Raw genomic sequence first — 27,315 nt, 5'->3', positions numbered from 1 at the left:
TGTCTGAAGCGTTTTTATATTGATTTCATTGTAAACAGGCATGTTTCTAACAGCTAAGGGTTATGTTAAATAGATATTTAAAGTAGTAGACTTAAGATATATTTAAATTAATAGTTGAATTTGATTAAAGAATTGTTTAAATATTGTATTTAGATGAAAAATATTTCAAGTTTCATTATATTTTTAATAATAATCGTGTTTTTTGCTCGATAACCTTTTTCGCCAAGACTCAAAGTTGAACTTTGACAGGCAATTAAAAATCATAAAATCATGTTAAATACACTAAATAATTTATATTGTATTGTTTGAATATTACACAAACCATTCCAATTTACATTAAGAACGATTTCCAAATATAAACTTTTGTAAACGACCATTTAACAAGTATGTAATGACGACGCATTGAGTAACAAACGTTCAATACCAAAAACATTCTCGTTCAGCCCTCCTCCTCGATTCTCACTCAAACGGGTGACCTGGTATATTTCTGTTTTCACACCAAAATAGTGTTTTCAGTTCACAAAAGTAAAGTAAAGCGCACGAAATGTCTGATTCTGCAGTTGCAACGTCCGCATCTCCTGTGATTGCTTAAAGTCAAAGTGAACGCGAGTTTGGAAACGTGTCGAACACGTGACTGTGTGAAGCCGCGTTGAACGCGAGTTTGGAATCGTGTCGAACTCGTGACTGTGAAGCCGCGTTAAACGCGAGTGTGGAAACGCGTCAAACGCGAGTGTGGATACGCGTCAAACGCGAGTGCATGATCAAACCTAAAGTGGCAAAAGTGATATATGTGATATGGACACAGAAATAAATATTACGGCCACAAGTGACAAACAATGCGACCCGATCGCAAACTTCGGAAAAATTAAAATAGACGGTAGTGGCAAAGTGCAAAAAAGCAAGTCGGCATTGCACCTAAAAAACCAAAGAAAAGTGCATCAATCGCCGTATACGAAAAGCAAAATGGCAAGTGCAAAATACAATAACCAACAAGCTGATCTCAATAACGAGCAAGAAAACGCATGTGGTAAACGCAGCCGCACCTCATCGATATCATCGCTTAGCTATGATGAATATACGGATGAGGAAGCCGAAACCAATAACATACAGGAAAATGATGACGATCTCGAAACAACTGAGGGTGTGTGGATGAAATCCACAGAATACCACTCAATTATGGAAGAGCTAATGCGTCTCCGAGCACAAGCAGCCGGTTCTGCTAGCGTGTCAGGAGCAATTTCGAAGAAACATCAAGGAATTCAAGACCAGCTGAAACACCTAAAAATACAAGCAACGGCAAAGGCATTCGATGGCAACAAATTTGCGGCTCTCTCCCAACTAGACGAGAACGAAGCCACGCAGGACGACGAGTTCCCAGAACTGGGCCCGTCCAAGCCCAAGAAAAACAAGAAATCAAAGGGCCAGAAACCAGCCACTCCAAAAGTAGCTGACGATATGGACATCGATGATGACCCAGAGGAAACCACCGCGATAGCCCCAACTGAACCCAGGAAGGAATTACCTGGACCACCCAAAACAAAAGAGACGAAAACCAAGACGTCAAAACTACCCATTATAGCGACATATAATGTGAATCCAAAGGAACTGACAGGTATGTTGCGACAAATAATAAAAAATGAGCGTTTTAGACTTAATATAATCAACAAAAATAGAACCCATATCAATGTCTTTACCCTCGAAGATTTCCAAGAGACTAAGAAACTATTAGACCTTAATCAAATAAGCTACTATACTTACACCCCCAAAGAACTTAAGCCTTACTCCATAGTTATAAAAAAATTACCTCAGCAAATCTTCACAGAAGATGAAGTTAAGATAGCAGTACAAGAAACTTGCCCTGACCTGAAAATCATTAGCGTCAAACCATTTAAAAAGAACTTTTGGCTGGTCCAAATGGAAAAAACAGAAAGGGCCAAAACAATATACTCCATCAAAAGTCTACTTAACTGCAAAATAAAAATTGAGGCCTTCAAAGCCGAAAGGAAAATAAAACAATGCCACAACTGCCAACGGTATTGCCATGTCGCAAGCAATTGCAAAATGCAGTATAGATGCATCAAATGCACTGCTGACCACGCCCCCGGGCAATGCAGTATCAAAAAGACTGACAACCCATCAGAAAACAATAAAACACAATGTGTCAACTGCAAGGGTCAACACACAGCAAATGCTAAAATCTGCCCGGTCAGAGTAGTAATCACCGCCAAAATTGAAAATAAGCGAAGTAGCACTGAACAAAGAAATGTAAAAAAAATTACCAAAGCCACTACAGCATTTACTGCCAGCAAAATTAAAAATAATGTCCCATTCGCCTCACTTTTCAAAAAAACAGATGAGGTAAGGCCCGACTCCCGTCAGCCACAACTCCCCAAAAACATTGTTGTCACCAACCCGGCACTAAAGAAGCATCTTGCTAACAATCTGGCCCCAAAGCCACAAACAACAAATCTCTCGCTTGAGACCATCAACAGTGATAGTGTCCAAGCCTTTGGCAAAGATATTTTCACCTGTATAAACATCATGCAGAAACTCACCAAAAAATACCCCACTAGCCAAGCCCAAGATGAGTCAGAAGCTCGCAAAATAAAACAAGCCCTACTATTAGACTTTCTTATCCAAATCGCACAATAAAAATGACCTCCCTTAAATGTATCTTTCAAAACGTTAATTCACTCATCTCACTACAGAAGAGGCATGAGTTCGACCAATTCCTAAACAGACATAGGCCAGACATAATGCTCATAGCAGAGCACCGTCTAGGCAACAGAAATACCGCAAAGCTATCCCAATACCAATTTATAAGGCAAAATGTGAAAGCCACCCACACAAGACATGCGCAACGCCACCCTGAAAATGATGGTACGTCCGTCGCTATATGCATTAAAAACGGCATAAAGTTTGAACGCGTAGATATCCCGCCACTATGCTATATCGAAGCCGTAGCAATTAAACTTTCATACAAAGACTCGCTCAGGAACGCCCAAAGCTTTATAGCAGTCTCATTATACAAACGCCCTAAAGACCCGCTTCTTACTAATGACATGAATACGCTATTCAACTCTTTACACCATATTGGAAATGGTTGCCAAATAATCATAGGTTGCGACCTAAACGCCAAACACCCTAGTTGGCATGTGCCCCACTATAGCCCAGCCCACATAAATAACGCCGGTAAAAACCTTCAAACCTGGCTTCTAGGACAACCCAACTTCGTCCTTTGCCCCCCCAAAGAACCTAGTCGTCCCAATAACTCTAACAACCCATCCTCAATAGATTTCTTTATATGCTCTATAGACCTCCAGACAGAACATAGTTCCCTCTGCAACACAATAGATGAATTCCCATCAGATCATCTCGGGGTAACCCTAAAAATACAACTAGGCCAATATACACTTATAAGCACCGATCCAAAAAAAGTCTATAAATTCGACAGTATCAACACAGACATATGGAACTCTGTTCTCTTAAGAAATCTCAGACCAATTACGATATCTTCCAACCTAAGCCCTCAAGAAATAGACGCACACATTGAAGAACTTAATACCGCACTTAATATTGCACTGGACTCGCCAGATGCCATCCCCAAAAGAACTATACACCCATCCAAGCCCTATAATACAGTTAAATTAAGCGCACAATGCCTTGGTCTTATCAAGCAGAAGCGCATCATTAGAAGATACCTCGTTAGGCGCCAACACTCACTGTCATTTGACGAAAAGTCACAGCTTAAATCCCTTATCTCCGACCTCACAATCCAAATCAATAGTCATATCCACACTAGCAACCTACGACATGTAGAAAGCCGCCTGAAATACATAAGGCCAAGTAAGGTAAGCTTAAAATCCCTAAGACATAGTAACCCAAACCACCAAACAGACGAGCCGCTTAAACACGACATCCACCTAACAGCCACTGAGCATAATGAAATCGACATTAACGTTTCCACCGTTATTAAGTCGAAATTTGAAAAAGTCAATGCCCTAGCGTGGTCATTCGAGCAAATTCATAAGCAGAATGACGACATGTCTAATGGCAGCCCCGAGCTTAGGCAACACACTGCCCGCATAAATAGGCGAGTCGGCACTATAGCACAAAATCCCTTGCACATACCAAACTACATAGTCAACTTTGATCCCAGCCGAAGAGCAGACGGCAACTGGGAAAACTCAGAAGAGCTTGGCTTCACAAACGCCAAGCAACTTCTCGAGTGGGTCAAATTGAAAAATAGCAAAAAAACCATGGGACCAGATGGCAGTAGTAATTACCTCCTAAAACATTGCAATATGTTAGTCCTCAAACACCTAGCAGTTATTTTCAATCATTGCTTTAATTCAGGCTACTTCCCAAATGCCTGGAAATGCAGCAGAATAACTCCCATACTAAAACCTAAAGCAAAACCACAAAGCCTACAAGGGTACAGGCCAATCTCAATCCTCTCCGCTATTAGCCTCTTATTTGAAAAAATGTTAATGGCACAAATCAAAAAACACTTAGACTCCCATCAAATACTTAAGCCCTATCAGTTTGGTTTTAGAGACAACCTATCTATTAGCAACCCATTAGCTGTCGCAAATTCCTTTATATCTAGCAACATCGCTAGACAGCGTGCTACAATTGCCTGTGCCCTTGACTTCGAAAAAGCTTTCGATACAGTCTGGACGAACGGCCTCATATACAAAATGAGCAGTACCTTCCGGTTTAACCCAAATACTACACGTATTATTCAAAGCTACCTTACGACCCGTTCTTTCTATGTCGCCAGCCCAGACGGCATAGAGCAATCGCTAATCCGCGAAATAACTGCAGGTGTGCCGCAAGGTTCCCTCCTAGCACCAATATTATATAACATCTACCTCGCTGATCTACCAGCCTTCATACAGATCCCCACCTCAACTTCGACAGCGCGCATTCAGCCGCTCGTCTACGCGGACGATATCCTACTACTATCTTCAGGTGCATGGATAGCAAGCGCAGAAATGGACCTCAATAGATATCTAGACCAACTATGCAAATACTTTGCTAAATGGCGACTTAAGCTTAACGTTAATAAGTGCGAGGGATGTATTTTCAAGGGCCCAAGGCTCAAAAGTATATATAAAAACGCTAGGAAATTCAAACCTAAACTCTATATAAACGGCAATACAGAAACCCAAACCAGATCAAAAATAAAATACCTAGGAGTCATATATGATGAAAAACTCAAATTCCAAGAGCACATCGAACATACCCTTAAACGAGCAAAAATTCAACTGCACCAAATTCATCATATCTACAAGCCCTTAAATGAGAACCCATCCCATCCGAATGCTCAATTGATCAAAATAGGTTCACTTGCCTATAAGAAACTAATCCAACCAATCCTAATCCATGGTCACATCGGTTGGTTCAATATTAAATCCAGACAAATGGAAGAAATACGTCTTTTTGAAAGACGCATCCTACGCCGTGCCTTAGGGAAATGCTCCCTCATACCCCACTCACACAATTACATATCAAACTCAAAGCTATACAAAATCTCAAAGACCAAGCGAGTAGACACCCTCATATTTAAGATAATTGAAAAGTTCCTAGAACGAAACCGCAACAGTACAAACCAACAAATATTAGATAGCATAGAGCAGATCCGGATACCGGTCGGATTCTCAACAAACCACCTAACCATAAACCATATAAACAGTCTCAAAGAGAAGGGCATAATACGCAACTCTCAGAACAATCTAATATTCTACCATAGAAAAAGGCAGTCTATCGACCCTAACGATGGACTTGCTTACAACATTAGACAATAAAAAACGAAATGCTCATCTTATTATTTGTCGCAACATATCTCCCCCCTTTCTCCCTATCTTCTATTGTATAAATATTTCCTACCTCCTATCTCTTCCTCAATCCAGTTAACTAGTTCCTAAGCCCCTTGTTATCACTAATTAAGCTAGTTATAAGACAAAAACCAACAAAACCAAATTAACACAATGAAATCCAGGTTTTTACTCAATACGAGTCTTTCCTAGGAATATATATATACACAATAAAATTACACAACTACACCAAAACATAAACCTTAAGAACTATAAAATAAATAAAATTAAGTAATAGAATTAACGCCTGGATAAGCTAGAAGCGCAAGGCAACATGAAATGTAAAACCTAAAATTAAGTTAACTTGACTTTGTCAATCAAGACTGTACTAATAAATAAGGTACCAAAATGTATTACCATGTAACCTACTGTGACCAATAAAAAAGAAGAAGAAGTTTTCACACCAAAATAGTGTTTTCAGTTCACAAAAGTAAAGTAAAGCGCACGAAATGTCTGATTCTGCAGTTGCAACGTCCGCATCTCCTGTGATTGCTTAAAGTCAAAGTGAACGCGAGTTTGGAAACGTGTCGAACACGTGACTGTGTGAAGCCGCGTTGAACGCGAGTTTGGAATCGTGTCGAACTCGTGACTGTGAAGCCGCGTTAAACGCGAGTGTGGAAACGCGTCAAACGCGAGTGTGGATACGCGTCAAACGCGAGTGCATGATCAAACCTAAAGTGGCAAAAGTGATATATGTGATATGGACACAGAAATAAATATTACGGCCACAAGTGACAAACAATGCGACCCGATCGCAAACTTCGGAAAAATTAAAATAGACGGTAGTGGCAAAGTGCAAAAAAGCAAGTCGGCATTGCACCTAAAAAACCAAAGAAAAGTGCATCAATCGCCGTATACGAAAAGCAAAATGGCAAGTGCAAAATACAATAACCAACAAGCTGATCTCAATAACGAGCAAGAAAACGCATGTGGTAAACGCAGCCGCACCTCATCGATATCATCGCTTAGCTATGATGAATATACGGATGAGGAAGCCGAAACCAATAACATACAGGAAAATGATGACGATCTCGAAACAACTGAGGGTGTGTGGATGAAATCCACAGAATACCACTCAATTATGGAAGAGCTAATGCGTCTCCGAGCACAAGCAGCCGGTTCTGCTAGCGTGTCAGGAGCAATTTCGAAGAAACATCAAGGAATTCAAGACCAGCTGAAACACCTAAAAATACAAGCAACGGCAAAGGCATTCGATGGCAACAAATTTGCGGCTCTCTCCCAACTAGACGAGAACGAAGCCACGCAGGACGACGAGTTCCCAGAACTGGGCCCGTCCAAGCCCAAGAAAAACAAGAAATCAAAGGGCCAGAAACCAGCCACTCCAAAAGTAGCTGACGATATGGACATCGATGATGACCCAGAGGAAACCACCGCGATAGCCCCAACTGAACCCAGGAAGGAATTACCTGGACCACCCAAAACAAAAGAGACGAAAACCAAGACGTCAAAACTACCCATTATAGCGACATATAATGTGAATCCAAAGGAACTGACAGGTATGTTGCGACAAATAATAAAAAATGAGCGTTTTAGACTTAATATAATCAACAAAAATAGAACCCATATCAATGTCTTTACCCTCGAAGATTTCCAAGAGACTAAGAAACTATTAGACCTTAATCAAATAAGCTACTATACTTACACCCCCAAAGAACTTAAGCCTTACTCCATAGTTTATAAAAAAATTACCTCAGCAAATCTTCACAGAAGATGAAGTTAAGATAGCAGTACAAGAAACTTGCCCTGACCTGAAAATCATTAGCGTCAAACCATTTAAAAAGAACTTTTGGCTGGTCCAAATGGAAAAAACAGAAAGGGCCAAAACAATATACTCCATCAAAAGTCTACTTAACTGCAAAATAAAAATTGAGGCCTTCAAAGCCGAAAGGAAAATAAAACAATGCCACAACTGCCAACGGTATTGCCATGTCGCAAGCAATTGCAAAATGCAGTATAGATGCATCAAATGCACTGCTGACCACGCCCCCGGGCAATGCAGTATCAAAAAGACTGACAACCCATCAGAAAACAATAAAACACAATGTGTCAACTGCAAGGGTCAACACACAGCAAATGCTAAATCTGCCCGGTCAGAGTAGTAATCACCGCCAAAATTGAAAATAAGCGAAGTAGCACTGAACAAAGAAATGTAAAAAAAAATTACCAAAGCCACTACAGCATTTACTGCCAGCAAAATTAAAAATAATGTCCCATTCGCCTCACTTTTCAAAAAAACAGATGAGGTAAGGCCCGACTCCCGTCAGCCACAACTCCCCAAAAACATTGTTGTCACCAACCCGGCACTAAAGAAGCATCTTGCTAACAATCTGGCCCCAAAGCCACAAACAACAATCTCTCGCTTGAGACCATCAACAGTGATAGTGTCCAAGCCTTTGGCAAAGATATTTTCACCTGTATAAACATCATGCAGAAACTCACCAAAAATACCCCACTAGCCAAGCCCAAGATGAGTCAGAAGCTCGCAAAATAAAACAAGCCCTACTATTAGACTTTCTTATCCAAATCGCACAATAAAAATGACCTCCCTTAAATGTATCTTCAAACGTTAATTCACTCATCTCACTACAGAAGAGGCATGAGTTCGACCAATCCTAAACAGACATAGGCCAGACATAATGCTCATAGCAGAGCACCGTCTAGGCAACAGAAATACCGCAAAGCTATCCCAATACCAATTTATAAGGCAAAATGTGAAAGCCACCCACACAAGACATGCGCAACGCCACCCTGAAAATGATGGTACGTCCGTCGCTATGCATAAACCCTACAGTTGCTTAGCATTTATACTTTTTTCGAACGACGCTTTCATGTTAACAGCCAGTTAAACTCTCTACTCTAAACTGAAGAAGTGGTTAGTTGAGAAAAGTATAAATACAGTAGTCGTGAGGTTTGATGTCAATAACATTCGATATTTGTGTGCTAGCAGTGAAACAGTGAAATAAAGAAAATAAGAAAATGTCTGGTCGCGGTAAAGGTGGAAAAGTGAAGGGAAAGGCAAAGTCGCGTTCTAACCGTGCTGGTCTTCAGTTTCCCGTTGGTCGTATTCACCGCCTCCTTCGTAAGGGCAACTATGCTGAACGTGTTGGTGCCGGTGCTCCTGTCTACTTGGCTGCCGTTATGGAATATTTGGCCGCTGAAGTTTTGGAGTTGGCTGGCAATGCTGCACGCGACAACAAGAAAACTAGAATTATCCCTCGCCATTTGCAATTGGCCATTCGTAACGATGAGGAGTTAAACAAACTGCTTTCGGGCGTCACCATTGCCCAGGGCGGTGTTTTGCCCAACATCCAAGCAGTTCTGTTGCCCAAGAAGACTGAAAAGAAGGCATAATTTGCTAGTTCACTAAACAAAAAAAAAACAGCGTATACATTTGTAAATACTCGAAACCAAACGTCCTTTTCAGGACGACCAAAAATGTCAAAAAGATTATATTTTCATTCAATAAGGTATCCGAAATCGACTCAATAATACAAAGTACTTGCTTGTCAGAGCTCAAAAGTACAGTCATCGACTAGTCAATAAAAATGTGCAATATTTTCATATCGAATGCGGTTGTCTTACGTTGGTGATAGTTAAGAAACAAGCACAAAATATGTGAAACAAACGAAGATCCGTGATTCTGGTCGATTGCTGGAGCAGTGTCGGGAGAAAGTTTATTCTTAGATGAAGAAACGTTTGACAGCTTGACCATTGCCCAGGGCGGTGTTTTGCCCAACATCCAAGCAGTTCTGTTGCCCAAGAAGACTGAAAAGAAGGCATAATTTGATAGTTCACTACACAAAAATATTAAAAAAGAGATTATATTTTCATTCAATAAGGTATCCGAAATCGATTCAATACAAACTACATTCTAGAGCTCAAAAGTACATTCACCGTACTAGTCAATAAAAATGTGCAATATTGCCTTATCCAATGCGGTGGTTGTTTGTTTGTGATAGATTAAAAACAAGCACAAAATAAATATGTAAGACAAGTAAGAGGTTCTAGTCGGGAGCTCCCGACTAAAGGACACCCTGAACACTCTTCTTCCAACATCAAATGCATATTTATGTTCTATTTTCGAAGCTATATGTCAAGTTTGGGGACTCTAGCTCTTATTATTTACCAAAATTCCCCAAAATACAGGAGATCGATTGGCTTGGAAACGGAGTAAGTTATCGATTATCGGAAACAAACTCGATCTCCGCGGGCACTAGCTCTTATAGGTTCTGAGATCCTTGCGTTCATACATACGGACAGACGGACGGACAGACAGACGGACATGGCTAGATCGACTCGGCTATTGATGCTGATCAAGAATATATATACTTTATGGGGCCAGAGATGCTTCCTTCTGCGATTTTCGAGTTTCGATTTTCGCACCGACCTCGATTTTGAAAAAATCGTGATGATTTGGAAGGCCATATCTCCGCGCGGAGTTATGTCGTTTTGGAACGTCATATCTCCGCGCGTAGTTATTTTGTTTTGGAACGTCATATCTCCGCGCGGGGCTATTACCCGAGATATTCAAAAAAAATCATCGCAAAAGTTTCGACTTTCGCACCGACCTCGATTTTGAAAAAAAAGAACGTGATGATTTGGAAGGTCATATCATATCCGCGGGGAGTTATGTCGTTTTGGCACATCATATCTCTGCGCGGAGTTATGTCGTTTTGGAACGTCATATCTCCGCGCGGAGTTATGTCGTTTTGGAACGTCATATCTCCGCGCGGGGCTATTACCCGAGATATTAAAAAAAAAATCATCGAAAAAGTTTCGACTTTCGCACCGACCTCGATTTTGAAAAAAAAGAACGTGATGATTTGGAAGGTCATATCATATCCGCGGGGAGTTATGTCGTTTTGGAACGTCATATCTCCGCGCGGAGTTATGTCGTTTTGGAACGTCATATCTCCGCGCGGAGCTATGTCGTTTTGGAACGTCATATCTCCGCGCGGAGTTATGTCGTTTTGGAACGTCATATCTCCGCGCGGGGCTATTACCCGAGATATTAAAAAAAAAATCATCGAAAAAGTTTCGACTTTCGCACCGACCTCGATTTTGAAAAAAAAAGAACGTGATGATTTTGAAGGTCATATCATATCCGGGGGGAGTTATGTCGTTTTGGAACGTCATATCTCCGTGGGGAGTTATGTCGTTTTGGAACGTCATATCTCCGCGCGGAGTTATGTCGTTTTGGAACGTCATATCTCCGCGCGGAGTTATGTCGTTTTGGAACGTCATATCTCAACGCGGAGCTATGTCGTTTTGGAACGTCATATCTCCGCGCGGGGCTATTACCCGAGATATTCAAAAAAACTCATCGAAAAAGTTTCGACTTTCGCACCGACCTCGATTTTGAAAAAAAGAACGTGATGATTTTGAAGGTCATATCATATCCGGGGGGAGTTATGTCGTTTTGGAACGTCATATCTCCGTGGGGAGTTATGTCGTTTTGGAACGTCATATCTCCGCGCGGAGTTATGTCGTTTTGGAACGTCATATCTCCGCGCGGAGTTATGTCGTTTTGGAACGTCATATCTCAACGCGGAGCTATGTCGTTTTGGAACGTCATATCTCCGCGCGGGGCTATTACCCGAGATATTCAAAAAAACTCATCGAAAAAGTTTCGACTTTCGCACCGACCTCGATTTTGAAAAAAAGAACGTGATGATTTGGAAGGTCATATCATATCCGCGTGGAGTTATGTCGTTTTGGAACGTCATATCTCCACGCGGAGTTATGTCGTTTTGGAACGTCATATCTCCGCGCGGAGTTATGCCGTTTTGGAACGTCATATCTCCGCGCGGGGCTATTAGCCGAGATATTCAAAAAAAAATCATCGAAAAGTTTCGACTTTCGCACCGACCTCGATTTTGAAAAAAACGTGATGTAACCCCTTGCCATTTTGTCGGTTTGGGTCAAAATATTAGATTTCCTTTTTTTGATGACAATCGATAGAACTGATCCTTACGAGTCAAAAATGGTATGAAATTGCAAAATCGGACATTATTTGACCCATTATTCAACCCATCGATGATTAATTTGTTTGAATGCCAATTGATGGTAGGTATCCGTACGCATTCAATAAGGTGTAACATTTTAAAATCAGACATTATTTACCCGAGATATTAAAAAAAAATCATCGAAAAAGCTTCGATTTTCGCACCGACCTAGATTTTGAAAAAAAAATTAATATTTTTTATCTCTTAATGAAACGGATTGGTGGTCCTGAAAAGGACCGATTGTGTCAACATAAATTCAATATTTTCTTATTAACCGCCAAAACCGTACAGGGTACGGCCTTGTCTTTTCAGCGCATATACGACATCCATGGCTGTGACTGTCTTCCTCTTGGCGTGCTCAGTGTATGTGACCGCATCACGGATGACATTCTCCAAGAAAACCTTTAGAACACCGCGAGTTTCTTCATAAATAAGACCAGAAATACGTTTTACGCCACCACGACGAGCTAAACGCCGGATAGCTGGTTTCGTGATGCCCTGGATATTATCACGCAACACTTTGCGATGACGTTTTGCGCCTCCTTTACCCAAGCCTTTGCCACCTTTACCACGACCAGTCATTTTTCACTTTCTTTTTTTTACTTCACTTTACACCACGAATGTCACTGAGGTACTAATGCTAGCTCTTCGGGCAGCGCTTATATTTATACCAAAAACTCAAAAAGACGAGCGAGTGAAAACATATTTCCATCTCGCTCACATACTACCCTTGTAACATATTCGACAAAACAGCGAACAGCGAATATATCGATCTCTTTCTAACTTATCACTCATTTTCTATATAAGCGATACACAAACGAGACGCACGATTATTGTGTTTTTAACAGTGACAGTGTGAAGTTGGAATTGTGAAAGAAAGATGGCTCGTACTAAGCAGACTGCTCGTAAATCAACTGGAGGAAAGGCTCCTCGGAAACAGTTAGCTACTAAGGCAGCACGTAAAAGTGCTCCAGCAACTGGTGGTGTGAAGAAACCTCATCGCTATAGGCCAGGCACTGTTGCCCTGCGTGAAATTCGTCGCTACCAGAAGAGCACAGAACTGCTTATTCGCAAGTTGCCGTTCCAGCGTTTAGTACGCGAAATTGCTCAAGACTTCAAGACCGACTTACGTTTCCAGAGCTCGGCTGTGATGGCCTTGCAGGAAGCTAGCGAAGCCTATCTAGTTGGCCTATTCGAAGATACAAATTTGTGTGCTATCCACGCTAAGCGTGTCACCATCATGCCCAAGGACATTCAACTGGCCAGACGTATTCGTGGGGAGCGCGCTTAAGTCTACCTCGTCTCTAATACATAAATATAAAAAAATCGGTCCTTTTCAGGACCACAAAATATTTTAAACAAGGAGATTCTTATTTTCGTATCAATATATTAAATTAAATATCAATATACTAAGTAAAAATTTAAAACAAAACTGGATTTTCATATTGTCTGGAATAAAAAAACCTCGGACATCGAGCCAGTCAAAGAAACAATTATGAAATTGATAGGTCGCCAAATAAATCATCTTATTAAAAAGCTTTATACAATGTGACAATAAACAAACAGGGCATTACAATATTGGATTTATCTCAATGTATCTTAATGGTAAATCCACATACATATTTTGGGTTTAACCGAAAATTCCTTCATTATATTCCATATATGTATATGTATAGATGATTTTCTGAATAGCTGTATACATCATTTGGTTTGGGCCTCATCACCGTAAATAAACGTCATTTTTCATCAATCAATTGTGCTCCAATAGATAATTTCTGAATTTCAAAAATAAATCAACTAAGAGTCTGATGGATGTTTCGGTACACAGAAATGTCATATGGATTTCGCATGATATTTTATTAATTAAATTTCAAGTATAATAACAATTTGTGTTACTAAGTGGAATAATCTTCCATTTCCTTTTTTTTTATATTAAATTTTTTAAATTTATATTAACTGTTAAAGACAAAATAAGATTTGTCTGAAGCGTTTTTATATTGATTTCATTGTAAACAGGCATGTTTCTAACAGCTAAGGGTTATGTTAAATAGATATTTAAAGTAGTAGACTTAAGATATATTTAAATTAATAGTTGAATTTGATTAAAGAATTGTTTAAATATTGTATTTAGATGAAAAATATTTCAAGTTTCATTATATTTTTAATAATAATCGTGTTTTTTGCTCGATAACCTTTTTCGCCAAGACTCAAAGTTGAACTTTGACAGGCAATTAAAAATCATAAAATCATGTTAAATACACTAAATAATTTATATTGTATTGTTTGAATATTAAACAAACCATTCCAATTTACATTAAGAACGATTTCCAAGTATATACTTTTGTAAACGACCATTTAACAAGTATGTAATGACGACGCATTGAGTAACAAACGTTCAATACCAAAAACATTCTCGTTTAGCCCTCCTCCTCGATTCTCACTCAAACGGGTGACCTGGTATATTTCTGTTTTCACACCAAAATAGTGTTTTCAGTTCACAAAAGTAAAGTAAAGCGCACGAAATGTCTGATTCTGCAGTTGCAACGTCCGCATCTCCTGTGATTGCCCAAGCAGCCTCAGGCGAGAAAAAGGTGTCTACTAAAAAGGCAGCAGCCACACCAAAATCAAAGAAGTCAACAGCAGCTCCGCCATCGCACCCACCAACTCAGCAAATGGTAGATGCATCGATTAAAAATTTGAAGGAACGTGGTGGCTCATCCCTTCTGGCAATTAAAAAATATATCGGTGCTACATACAAGTGCGATGCCCAGAAGCTAGCCCCGTTCATTAAAAAGTACCTTAAGAATGCAGTTGCGAATGGAAAGCTGATCCAAACAAAGGGCAAGGGTGCCTCTGGTTCGTTTAAACTATCTGCATCCGCTAACAAGGATGCCAAGCCAAAGGCCTCCGCTGTCGAGAAGAAAACCAAGAAGGTAAATGCTTCGGCGGCAGCAGCAACTAAAAGGAAGAGTAGTACGTCTACCACGAAGAAAGCAGCGGGTGCCGCTGATAAAAAGCTATCAAAATCCGCAGCAGCCAAAAAAAATGTTGAGAAAAAGAAGGCTGACAAAGAAAAGGCTAAGGATGCGAAGAAAACGGGAACCATAAAGGCCAAGCCTACAACAGCAAAGGCTAAGTCAAGCGCAACAAAGCCAAAGACCCCTAAACCTAAGACCACAAGTGCTAAACCGAAAAAAGTCGTGTCGGCTACGACCCCCAAGAAAACTGCTGTCAAGAAGCCAAAAGCGAAGACTGCATCTGCAACGAAGAAATAATTTGAAATTGCTAACTGCTTGTCAGCATATGCAAATTTCTAATAATGAAATTTGTTTTCCTACAAAGCCCTTTTAAGGGCTACAAATACGATTTTCTAAGAGAAAGAATTTTTCTTTTTGTCTATATCAGCAAATATAATAAATGCCATGTCTACTCATATACGCTGCCTTAATTTAAGTCCGATTGGACTTCTCAACTTATAATTGTAAATATCATATAAATAAATTACGTACTTCATACCTTCCTTCCTTATTCATTCCACCGCAAAATAAAACATTGTTATAAAAAAGTATTGATCAAATTACTTGCCGCTTGCCTATAAGAAAAATATTCATCCAATCTAAACACCCCTCAAAAGATCGCATAGACGAAATGTGTAATGTGTAAATTTCGGGTCTAATATTTAAAATAATAGAAAAGTTTTAAGAACGCTTACATTCATATGAGATATTATTCTGATATTTAAAAATATTTTTAATTCCTTGAAAAAGAGATTTGTGGCCCTGAAAAGGGCCTTTTGCTTTTGTTTGCTTCCCGTACAATGCACATCTAGCTGGATTTTACTTGGAGCTGGTGTACTTTGTAACTGCTTTTGTTCCCTCACTGACAGCGTGCTTGGCCAATTCGCCGGGCAGCAAAAGACGTACTGCGGTTTGGATTTCCCGACTGGTAATAGTCGAGCGTTTGTTGTAGTGAGCCAAACGGGAGGCCTCGGCAGCAATACGCTCGAAAATGTCGTTAACAAAGCTGTTCATTATGCTCATCGCCTTTGACGAAATGCCGGTGTCAGGGTGGACCTGCTTGAGCACTTTGTAAATGTAGATAGCGTAGCTTTCCTTCCTCTTGCGCTTCTTCTTCTTGTCATTCTTGGTAATGTTTTTCTGAGCCTTACCAGCCTTTTTGGCTGCCTTCCCACTTGTTTTCGGCGGCATTATTATTCACAAACGTTCACTTTAATTCACTCCACAAATGTTTGAAAGGCACCCTACAGTTGCTTAGCATTTATACTTTTTTTCGAGCGACGCTTTCATGTTTATATCACGTTCAACTAGCAACCCTAAAGTGAAGAAGAAGGTAGTTGAAAAAAGTATAAATACAATAGTCGTGAGGTTTAATGTCAATAACATTCGATATTTGTGTGCTAGCAGTGAAACAGTGAAATAAAGAAAATAAGAAAATGTCTGGTCGCGGTAAAGGTGGAAAAGTGAAGGGAAAGGCAAAGTCGCGTTCTAACCGTGCTGGTCTTCAGTTTCCCGTTGGTCGTATTCACCGCCTCCTTCGTAAGGGCAACTATGCTGAACGTGTAGGTGCCGGTGCTCCTGTCTACTTGGCTGCCGTTATGGAATATTTGGCCGCTGAAGTTTTGGAGTTGGCTGGCAATGCTGCACGCGACAACAAGAAAACCAGAATTATCCCTCGTCATTTGCAATTGGCCATTCGTAACGATGAGGAGTTAAACAAACTGCTTTCGGGCGTCACCATTGCCCAGGGCGGTGTTTTGCCCAACATCCAAGCAGTTCTGTTGCCCAAGAAGACTGAAAAGAAGGCATAATTTGCTAGTTCACTAAACAAAAAAAAAACAGCGTATACATTTGTAAATACTCGAAACCAAACGTCCTTTTCAGGACGACCAAAAATGTCAAAAAGATTATACAGTATGTCAATAAAGTGTTTTGACTAACGAAAAAAAACTAATTTTTTGGGTTTAGTTGAAAATAAATGTACCTAAAAGTGAGAATTTTTTTTCAATTCTAATTTATTTCGATTCTATATTTTTCCTAGAACTTAATGGCAAAAAGAATTGTTAAATAACATTACCCAAACATTTTATAAAATTAAAAAACTAAAAACATTCAAATTTTATGCTGTCAATAAAGTGTTTTTACACGAAACTTTATTACTAAATAACAATGTTAAAAAAACAGGAATATTTTTTTTTAATACTTTGTGTGGCTGCCATTAGCGTCACATACAGCCTGCAATCGCCGTTTCATTGAAACAATAAGGTTTTGTATGTATGTTTCTGGAATCTTCTGCCATTCTTCCAGTACAGCAGCTTTTAAATCAGTTTTTGATTTTGGACTCCGCTTTGCGACTTTTTTTTTCAAATATGACCACACATTTTCTATTGGATTCATATCTGGACTTTGTGGTGGAGTGTCTAACACCTTTCCACAGTTGTACAACAGCCAAACTCTTACCATATGAGCTTTATGCTTCGGGTCATTGTCCTGGTAAAATTTAAAAATTGGCTTATTGTCCTCATAGAATCCAAATTTCTGTGCACTACTGACGAGATGTGTCTGTAAAATGCTCAGATATTGTCTAGCATCCATGGTATTCTCAATGAAGGTCAAATCTCCTACACCCTTGCTCGAAATACACCCCCACACCATCACTGATAGTTTTCCGAATTTAACGGTTGGAATAATATTGCGGTTTTCCAACGCTGTTAGTGGCTTTCTCCAGACTCTGGATGGCCCATCGTTGTAGAATAGCATCATCTTGCTTTCGTCACAGAATATGACGTTACTCCAAAAATCGTTCGAACTATTTACATGGACTTGAGCGAACGATAGCCGCTTCAAAATATTCGCCGCCGATAGTAGAGGTTTTTTCCTGGCAACTCGTGATGTGTAGTCATTGGAATTCAGTAATTTTCGGACAGTTTCATGTGACACATCAACACCACTTTCTTCCTTGAACTCCTGAGCAATATCCCTAAGCGAAATTTGTGGATTTTTCTCAATTTTTCTCAGAATTTTTCGCTTATCTCTGTCAGAAATTTTGCAGGGTCGACCACATACTGGCTTTGCCTCTAGCCTATCTTCCTTATTGGCTCTGTTTAATATGTTGTATATCGTTGCTTTTGATAAATTAAACATATCAGCCAGTTCCGAGACTTGACGTCCCATCTGATGGTTATAATACACCAGCTGAGCGACTTCAAAAGTTGTTCTTTTTCCTGGCATTTTATTTTTCATAAAATTAAAGCAAAACGTTATAAATTGCAATAGAAAATGACAAGAAAAGTCGAAGACACAAGAGAAGCCAAAACGCATGGGCCCAAATCTAACGGGATCACCCAAAAGAGAACGGCAAAACAATTTACCGTAGCTGTAAAAACACTTTATTGACAGCATAAAATGTGAATGTTTTTAGTTTTTTAATTTTATAAAATGTTTGGGTAATGTTATTTAACAATTCTTTTTGCCATTAAGTTCTAGGAGAAATATAGAATCGAAATAAATTATAATTGAAAAAAAATTCTCACTTTTAGGTACATTTATTTTCAACTAAACCCAAAAAATTAGTTTTTTTTTGTTAGTAAAAACACTTTATTGACATACTGTATTTTCATTCAATAAGGTATCCGAAATCGACTCAATAATACAAAGTACTTGCTTGTCAGAGCTCAAAAGTACAGTCATCGACTAGTCAATAAAAATGTGCAATATTTTCATATCGAATGCGGTTGTCTTACGTTGGTGATAGTTAAGAAACAAGCACAAAATATGTGAAACAAACGAAGATCCGTGATTCTGGTCGATTGCTGGAGCAGTGTCGGGAGAAAGTTTATTCTTAGATGAAGAAACGTTTGACAGCTTGACCATTGCCCAGGGCGGTGTTTTGCCCAACATCCAAGCAGTTCTGTTGCCCAAGAAGACTGAAAAGAAGGCATAATTTGATAGTTCACTACACAAAAATATTAAAAAAGAGATTATATTTTCATTCAATAAGGTATCCGAAATCGATTCAATACAAACTACATTCTAGAGCTCAAAAGTACATTCACCGTACTAGTCAATAAAAATGTGCAATATTGCCTTATCCAATGCGGTGGTTGTTTGTTTGTGATAGATTAAAAACAAGCACAAAATAAATATGTAAGACAAGTAAGAGGTTCTAGTCGGGAGCTCCCGACTAAAGGACACCCTGAACACTCTTCTTCCAACATCAAATGCATATTTATGTTCTATTTTCGAAGCTATATGTCAAGTTTGGGGACTCTAGCTCTTATTATTTACCAAAATTCCCCAAAATACAGGAGATCGATTGGCTTGGAAACGGAGTAAGTTATCGATTATCGGAAACAAACTCGATCTCCGCGGGCACTAGCTCTTATAGGTTCTGAGATCCTTGCGTTCATACATACGGACAGACGGACGGACAGACAGACGGACATGGCTAGATCGACTCGGCTATTGATGCTGATCAAGAATATATATACTTTATGGGGCCAGAGATGCTTCCTTCTGCCTGTTACATAAATTTGGATTTTGCACAAATACAATATACCCTTATACCCATTTTTAATGGGCTCAAGGTATAATCATCGAAAAAGTTTCGATTTTCGCCCCGACCTCAATTTTGAAAAAAAAAACGTGATGATTTGGAAGGTCATATCATATCCGCGGGGAGTTATGTCGTTTTGGAACGTCATATCTCCGCGCGGAGTTATGTCGTTTTGGAACGTCATATCTCCGCGCGGAGCTATGTCGTTTTGGAACGTCATATCTCCGCGCGGAGTTATGTCGTTTTGGAACGTCATATCTCCATCGAAAAAGTTTCGATTTTCGCACCGACCTCGATTTTGAAAAAATCGTGATGATTTGGAAGGCCATATCTCCGCGCGGAGTTATGTCGTTTTGGAACGTCATATCTCCGCGCGTAGTTATTTTGTTTTGGAACGTCATATCTCCGCGCGGGGCTATTACCCGAGATATTCAAAAAAAATCATCGCAAAAGTTTCGACTTTCGCACCGACCTCGATTTTGAAAAAAAAGAACGTGATGATTTGGAAGGTCATATCATATCCGCGGGGAGTTATGTCGTTTTGGCACATCATATCTCCGCGCGGAGTTATGTCGTTTTGGAACGTCATATCTCCGCGCGGGGCTATTACCCGAGATATTAAAAAAAAAATCATCGAAAAAGTTTCGACTTTCGCACCGACCTCGATTTTGAAAAAAAAGAACGTGATGATTTGGAAGGTCATATCATATCCGCGGGGAGTTATGTCGTTTTGGAACGTCATATCTCCGCGCGGAGCTATGTCGTTTTGGAACGTCATATCTCCGCGCGGAGTTATGTCGTTTTGGAACGTCATATCTCCGCGCGGAGTTATGTCGTTTTGGAACGTCATATCTCCGCGCGGAGTTATGTCGTTTTGGAACGTCATATCTCCGCGCGGGGCTATTACCCGAGATATTAAAAAAAAAAATCATCGAAAAAGTTTCGACTTTCGCACCGACCTCGATTTTGAAAAAAAAGAACGTGATGATTTTGAAGGTCATATCATATCCGGGGGGAGTTATGTCGTTTTGGAACGTCATATCTCCGTGGGGAGTTATGTCGTTTTGGAACGTCATATCTCCGCGCGGAGTTATGTCGTTTTGGAACGTCATATCTCCGCGCGGAGTTATGTCGTTTTGGAACGTCATATCTCAACGCGGAGCTATGTCGTTTTGGAACGTCATATCTCCGCGCGGGGCTATTACCCGAGATATTCAAAAAACTCATCGAAAAAGTTTCGACTTTCGCACCGACCTCGATTTTGAAAAAAAGAACGTGATGATTTGGAAGGTCATATCATATCCGCGTGGAGTTATGTCGTTTTGGAACGTCATATCTCCACGCGGAGTTATGTCGTTTTGGAACGTCATATCTCAACGCGGAGCTATGTCGTTTTGGAACGTCATATCTCCGCGCGGGGCTATTACCCGAGATATTAAAAAAAAATCATCGAAAAAGCTTCGATTTTCTCACCGACCTCGATTTTGAAAAAAAAAACGTGATGATTTGGAAGGTCATATCATATCCGCGCGGAGTTATATCGTTTTGGAACGTCATATCTCCATCGAAAAAGTTTCGATTTTCGCACCGACCTCGATTTTGAAAAAAAAACGTGATAATTTGGAAGGTCATATCATATCCGGGCGGAGTTATGTCGTTTTGGAACGTCATATCTCCATCGAAAAAGTTTCGATTTTCGCACCGACCTCGATTTTGAAAAAAATCGTGATGATTTGGAAGGTCATATCTCCGCGTGGAGTTCTGTCGTTTTGGAACGTCATATCTCCATCGAAAATATTTCCATTTTCGCACCGACTCGATCTGCGCAGGCACTAGGAGCACCTACATCTAAAATGTCAAGTCTATAGCTCTTATATGTTCTGAGATCCTTGCGTTCATACATATGGACGGACGGACAGACTGACATGGCTAGATCGACTCGGCTATTGATGCTGATCAAGAATATATATACTTTATGGGGTCGGAGATGCTTCCTTCTGCCTGTTACATACATTTGGATTTTGCACAAATACAATATACCCTTGTGCCCATTTTTAATGGGTTCAGGGTTTAAAAAACGAACATCTGTGATCACGGTCGATCTCAGAATCTGAGATGGAGACGCTTGACAGCATCACGTTTCGTTAGTGTTGAATAATTAATATTTTTTATCTCTTAATGAAACGGATTGGTGGTCCTGAAAAGGACCGATTGGTGTCAACATAAATTCTACATTTTCTTTTTAACCGCCAAAACCGTACAGGGTACGGCCTTGTCTTTTCAGCGCATAAACAACATCCATGGCTGTGACTGTCTTCCTCTTGGCGTGCTCGGTGTATGTGACCGCATCACGGATGACATTCTCCAAGAAAACCTTTAGAACACCGCGAGTTTCCTCATAAATAAGACCAGAAATACGTTTTACGCCACCACGACGAGCTAAACGCCGGATAGCTGGTTTCGTGATGCCCTGGATATTATCACGCAACACTTTGCGATGACGTTTTGCGCCGCCTTTACCCAAGCCTTTGCCACCTTTACCACGACCAGTCATTTTTCACTTTCTTTTTTTTACTTCACTTTACACCACGAATGTCACTGAGGTACTAATGCTAGCTCTTCGGGCAGCGCTTATATTTATACCAAAAATATCCAAAACTCGAAAGAGTACAAGAATATTTCCATCTCGCTCACACACTACCCTCGTAACATATTCGGCAAAGCGACGAACAGCGAATATATCGATCTCTTTCTAACTTATCACTCATTTTCTATATAAGCGATACACAAACGAGACGCACGATTATTGTGTTTTTAACAGTGACAGTGTGAAGTTGGAATTGTGAAAGAAAGATGGCTCGTACTAAGCAAACTGCTCGTAAATCAACTGGAGGAAAGGCCCCTCGGAAACAGTTAGCTACTAAGGCAGCACGTAAAAGTGCTCCAGCAACTGGTGGTGTGAAGAAACCTCATCGCTATAGGCCAGGCACTGTTGCCCTGCGTGAAATTCGTCGCTACCAGAAGAGCACAGAACTGCTTATTCGCAAGTTGCCGTTCCAGCGTTTAGTACGCGAAATTGCTCAAGACTTCAAGACCGACTTACGTTTCCAGAGCTCGGCTGTGATGGCCTTGCAGGAAGCTAGCGAAGCCTATCTAGTTGGCCTATTCGAAGATACAAATTTGTGTGCTATCCACGCTAAGCGTGTCACCATCATGCCCAAGGACATTCAACTGGCCAGACGTATTCGTGGGGAGCGCGCTTAAGTCTACCTCGTCTCTAATACATAAATATAAAAAAATCGGTCCTTTTCAGGACCACAAAATATTTTAAACAAGGAGATTCTTATTTTCGTATCAATATATTAAATTAAATATCAATATACTAAGTAAAAATTTAAAACAAACCTGGATTTTCATATTGTCTGGAATAAAAAAACCTCGGACATCGAGCCAGCCAAAGAAACAATTATGAAATTGATAGGTCGCCAAATAAATCATCTTATTAAAAAGCTTTATACAATGTGACAATAAACAAATAGGGCATTACAATATTGGATTTATCTCAATGTATCTTAATGGTAAATCCACATACATATTTTGGGTTTAACCGAAAATTCCTTCATTATATTCCATATATGTATATGTATAGATGATTTTCTGAATAGCTGTATACAGCATTTGGTTTGGGCCTCATCCCCGTAAATAAACGTCATTTTTCATCAATCAATTGTGCTCCAATAGATAATTTCTGAATTTCAAAAATAAATCAACTAAGAGTCTGATGGATGTTTCGGTACACAGAAATGTCATATGGATTTCGGATGATATTTTATTAATTAAATTTCAAGTATAATAACAATTTGTGTTACTGGAATAATCTTCCATTTCCTTTTTTTTTATATTAAATTTTTTAAATTTAACAGTTAATCTGTTAAAGACAAAATAAGATTTGTCTGAAGCGTTTTTATATTGATTTCATTGTAAACAGGCATGTTTCTAACAGCTAAGGGTTATGTTAAATAGATATTTAAAGTAGTAGACTTAAGATATATTTAAATTAATAGTTGAATTTGATTAAAGAATTGCTTAAATATTGTATTTAGATGAAAAATATTTCAAGTTTCATTATATTTTTAATAATAATCGTGTTTTTTGCTCGATAACCTTTTTCGCCAAGACTCAAAGTTGAACTTTGACGGGCAATTAAAAATCATAAAATCATGTTAAATACACTAAATAATTTATATTGTATTGTTTGAATATTAAACAAACCATTCCAATTTACATTAAGAACGATTTCCAAATATAAACTTTTGTAAACGACCATTTAACAAGTATGTAATGACGACGCATTGAGTAACAAACGTTCAATACCAAAAACATTCTCGTTCAGCCCTCCTCCTCGATTCTCACTCAAACGGGTGACCTGGTATATTTCTGTTTTCACACCAAAATAGTGTTTTCAGTTCACAAAAGTAAAGTAAAGCGCACGAAATGTCTGATTCTGCAGTTGCAACGTCCGCATCTCCTGTGATTGCTTAAAGTCAAAGTGAACGCGAGTTTGGAAACGTGTCGAACACGTGACTGTGTGAAGCCGCGTTGAACGCGAGTTTGGAATCGTGTCGAACTCGTGACTGTGAAGCCGCGTTAAACGCGAGTGTGGAAACGCGTCAAACGCGAGTGTGGATACGCGTCAAACGCGAGTGCATGATCAAACCTAAAGTGGCAAAAGTGATATATGTGATATGGACACAGAAATAAATATTACGGCCACAAGTGACAAACAATGCGACCCGATCGCAAACTTCGGAAAAATTAAAATAGACGGTAGTGGCAAAGTGCAAAAAAGCAAGTCGGCATTGCACCTAAAAAACCAAAGAAAAGTGCATCAATCGCCGTATACGAAAAGCAAAATGGCAAGTGCAAAATACAATAACCAACAAGCTGATCTCAATAACGAGCAAGAAAACGCATGTGGTAAACGCAGCCGCACCTCATCGATATCATCGCTTAGCTATGATGAATATACGGATGAGGAAGCCGAAACCAATAACATACAGGAAAATGATGACGATCTCGAAACAACTGAGGGTGTGTGGATGAAATCCACAGAATACCACTCAATTATGGAAGAGCTAATGCGTCTCCGAGCACAAGCAGCCGGTTCTGCTAGCGTGTCAGGAGCAATTTCGAAGAAACATCAAGGAATTCAAGACCAGCTGAAACACCTAAAAATACAAGCAACGGCAAAGGCATTCGATGGCAACAAATTTGCGGCTCTCTCCCAACTAGACGAGAACGAAGCCACGCAGGACGACGAGTTCCCAGAACTGGGCCCGTCCAAGCCCAAGAAAAACAAGAAATCAAAGGGCCAGAAACCAGCCACTCCAAAAGTAGCTGACGATATGGACATCGATGATGACCCAGAGGAAACCACCGCGATAGCCCCAACTGAACCCAGGAAGGAATTACCTGGACCACCCAAAACAAAAGAGACGAAAACCAAGACGTCAAAACTACCCATTATAGCGACATATAATGTGAATCCAAAGGAACTGACAGGTATGTTGCGACAAATAATAAAAAATGAGCGTTTTAGACTTAATATAATCAACAAAAATAGAACCCATATCAATGTCTTTACCCTCGAAGATTTCCAAGAGACTAAGAAACTATTAGACCTTAATCAAATAAGCTACTATACTTACACCCCCAAAGAACTTAAGCCTTACTCCATAGTTATAAAAAAATTACCTCAGCAAATCTTCACAGAAGATGAAGTTAAGATAGCAGTACAAGAAACTTGCCCTGACCTGAAAATCATTAGCGTCAAACCATTTAAAAAGAACTTTTGGCTGGTCCAAATGGAAAAAACAGAAAGGGCCAAAACAATATACTCCATCAAAAGTCTACTTAACTGCAAAATAAAAATTGAGGCCTTCAAAGCCGAAAGGAAAATAAAACAATGCCACAACTGCCAACGGTATTGCCATGTCGCAAGCAATTGCAAAATGCAGTATAGATGCATCAAATGCACTGCTGACCACGCCCCCGGGCAATGCAGTATCAAAAAGACTGACAACCCATCAGAAAACAATAAAACACAATGTGTCAACTGCAAGGGTCAACACACAGCAAATGCTAAAATCTGCCCGGTCAGAGTAGTAATCACCGCCAAAATTGAAAATAAGCGAAGTAGCACTGAACAAAGAAATGTAAAAAAAATTACCAAAGCCACTACAGCATTTACTGCCAGCAAAATTAAAAATAATGTCCCATTCGCCTCACTTTTCAAAAAAACAGATGAGGTAAGGCCCGACTCCCGTCAGCCACAACTCCCCAAAAACATTGTTGTCACCAACCCGGCACTAAAGAAGCATCTTGCTAACAATCTGGCCCCAAAGCCACAAACAACAAATCTCTCGCTTGAGACCATCAACAGTGATAGTGTCCAAGCCTTTGGCAAAGATATTTTCACCTGCATAAACATCATGCAGAAACTCACCAAAAAATACCCCACTAGCCAAGCCCAAGATGAGTCAGAAGCTCGCAAAATAAAACAAGCCCTACTATTAGACTTTCTTATCCAAATCGCACAATAAAAATGACCTCCCTTAAATGTATCTTTCAAAACGTTAATTCACTCATCTCACTACAGAAGAGGCATGAGTTCGACCAATTCCTAAACAGACATAGGCCAGACATAATGCTCATAGCAGAGCACCGTCTAGGCAACAGAAATACCGCAAAGCTATCCCAATACCAATTTATAAGGCAAAATGTGAAAGCCACCCACACAAGACATGCGCAACGCCACCCTGAAAATGATGGTACGTCCGTCGCTATATGCATTAAAAACGGCATAAAGTTTGAACGCGTAGATATCCCGCCACTATGCTATATCGAAGCCGTAGCAATTAAACTCTCATACAAAGACTCGCTCAGGAACGCCCAAAGCTTTATAGCAGTCTCATTATACAAACGCCCTAAAGACCCGCTTCTTACTAATGACATGAATACGCTATTCAACTCTTTACACCATATTGGAAATGGTTGCCAAATAATCATAGGTTGCGACCTAAACGCCAAACACCCTAGTTGGCATGTGCCCCACTATAGCCCAGCCCACATAAATAACGCCGGTAAAAACCTTCAAACCTGGCTTCTACGACAACCCAACTTCGTTCTTTGCCCCCCCAAAGAACCTAGTCGTCCCAATAACTCTAACAACCCATCCTCAATAGATTTCTTTATATGCTCTATAGACCTCCAGACAGAACATAGTTCCCTCTGCAACACAATAGATGAATTCCCATCAGATCATCTCGGGGTAACCCTAAAAATACAACTAGGCCAATATACACTTATAAGCACCGATCCAAAAAAAGTCTATAAATTCGACAGTATCAACACAGATATATGGAACTCTGTTCTCTTAAGAAATCTCAGACCAATTACGATATCTTCCAACCTAAGCCCTCAAGAAATAGACGCACACATTGAAGAACTTAATACCGCACTTAATATTGCACTGGACTCGCCAGATGCCATCCCCAAAAGAACTATACACCCATCCAAGCCCTATAATACAGTTAAATTAAGCGCACAATGCCTTGGTCTTATCAAGCAGAAGCGCATCATTAGAAGATACCTCGTTAGGCGCCAACACTCACTGTCATTTGACGAAAAGTCACAGCTTAAATCCCTTATCTCCGACCTCACAATCCAAATCAATAGTCATATCCACACTAGCAACCTACGACATGTAGAAAGCCGCCTGAAATACATAAGGCCAAGTAAGGTAAGCTTAAAATCCCTAAGACATAGTAACCCAAACC

General features: G+C 39.9%; 8 protein-coding genes across 8 annotated transcripts; 5 read left to right on the top strand and 3 right to left on the bottom strand.

Annotated features, from left to right (window-relative positions):
• Positions 1 to 8,831: 8,831 nt before the first annotated feature.
• Positions 8,832 to 9,323, top strand: LOC6630844 (histone H2A). Its single transcript, XM_032438692.2, has one exon. The coding sequence runs from the start codon at positions 8,877 to 8,879 to the stop codon at positions 9,249 to 9,251; it is 375 nt and encodes a 124-aa protein (XP_032294583.1). The 5' UTR covers positions 8,832 to 8,876; the 3' UTR covers positions 9,252 to 9,323.
• A 2,806-nt stretch (positions 9,324 to 12,129) lies between these two features.
• LOC6630085 (histone H4) lies at positions 12,130 to 12,528 on the bottom strand. The gene has a single exon (XM_002053059.4). The coding sequence runs from the start codon at positions 12,485 to 12,487 to the stop codon at positions 12,176 to 12,178; it is 312 nt and encodes a 103-aa protein (XP_002053095.1). The 5' UTR covers positions 12,488 to 12,528; the 3' UTR covers positions 12,130 to 12,175.
• Positions 12,529 to 12,746: 218 nt separating this feature from the next.
• LOC138910856 (histone H3) lies at positions 12,747 to 13,229 on the top strand. Its single transcript, XM_070207168.1, has one exon. It carries the CDS (start codon positions 12,786 to 12,788, stop codon positions 13,194 to 13,196), a length of 411 nt encoding a protein of 136 aa, XP_070063269.1. The 5' UTR covers positions 12,747 to 12,785; the 3' UTR covers positions 13,197 to 13,229.
• A 1,151-nt stretch (positions 13,230 to 14,380) lies between these two features.
• Positions 14,381 to 15,256, top strand: LOC6636964 (histone H1.3). Its single transcript, XM_002060370.4, has one exon. It carries the CDS (start codon positions 14,428 to 14,430, stop codon positions 15,178 to 15,180), a length of 753 nt encoding a protein of 250 aa, XP_002060406.2. The 5' UTR covers positions 14,381 to 14,427; the 3' UTR covers positions 15,181 to 15,256.
• Positions 15,257 to 15,683: 427 nt separating this feature from the next.
• Positions 15,684 to 16,147, bottom strand: LOC6636959 (histone H2B). The gene has a single exon (XM_032438700.2). The coding sequence runs from the start codon at positions 16,111 to 16,113 to the stop codon at positions 15,742 to 15,744; it is 372 nt and encodes a 123-aa protein (XP_032294591.1). The 5' UTR covers positions 16,114 to 16,147; the 3' UTR covers positions 15,684 to 15,741.
• Positions 16,148 to 16,313: 166 nt separating this feature from the next.
• Positions 16,314 to 16,805, top strand: LOC6636961 (histone H2A). Its single transcript, XM_015168157.3, has one exon. The coding sequence runs from the start codon at positions 16,359 to 16,361 to the stop codon at positions 16,731 to 16,733; it is 375 nt and encodes a 124-aa protein (XP_015023643.1). The 5' UTR covers positions 16,314 to 16,358; the 3' UTR covers positions 16,734 to 16,805.
• A 4,860-nt stretch (positions 16,806 to 21,665) lies between these two features.
• On the bottom strand, positions 21,666 to 22,089 carry LOC6630845 (histone H4). The gene has a single exon (XM_002053085.4). It carries the CDS (start codon positions 22,029 to 22,031, stop codon positions 21,720 to 21,722), a length of 312 nt encoding a protein of 103 aa, XP_002053121.1. The 5' UTR covers positions 22,032 to 22,089; the 3' UTR covers positions 21,666 to 21,719.
• Positions 22,090 to 22,281: 192 nt separating this feature from the next.
• LOC6630841 (histone H3) lies at positions 22,282 to 22,780 on the top strand. The gene has a single exon (XM_032438642.2). The coding sequence runs from the start codon at positions 22,331 to 22,333 to the stop codon at positions 22,739 to 22,741; it is 411 nt and encodes a 136-aa protein (XP_032294533.2). The 5' UTR covers positions 22,282 to 22,330; the 3' UTR covers positions 22,742 to 22,780.
• Positions 22,781 to 27,315: the final 4,535 nt, after the last annotated feature.

This window comes from Drosophila virilis, chromosome 2, assembly GCF_030788295.1.
Source record: "Drosophila virilis strain 15010-1051.87 chromosome 2, Dvir_AGI_RSII-ME, whole genome shotgun sequence".
In the NCBI taxonomy this organism is placed as follows: domain Eukaryota; kingdom Metazoa; phylum Arthropoda; class Insecta; order Diptera; family Drosophilidae; genus Drosophila; species Drosophila virilis.
The sequence above is the reverse complement of the archived record's forward strand: the minus strand, read 5'-3'. Positions and strand labels throughout refer to the sequence as shown.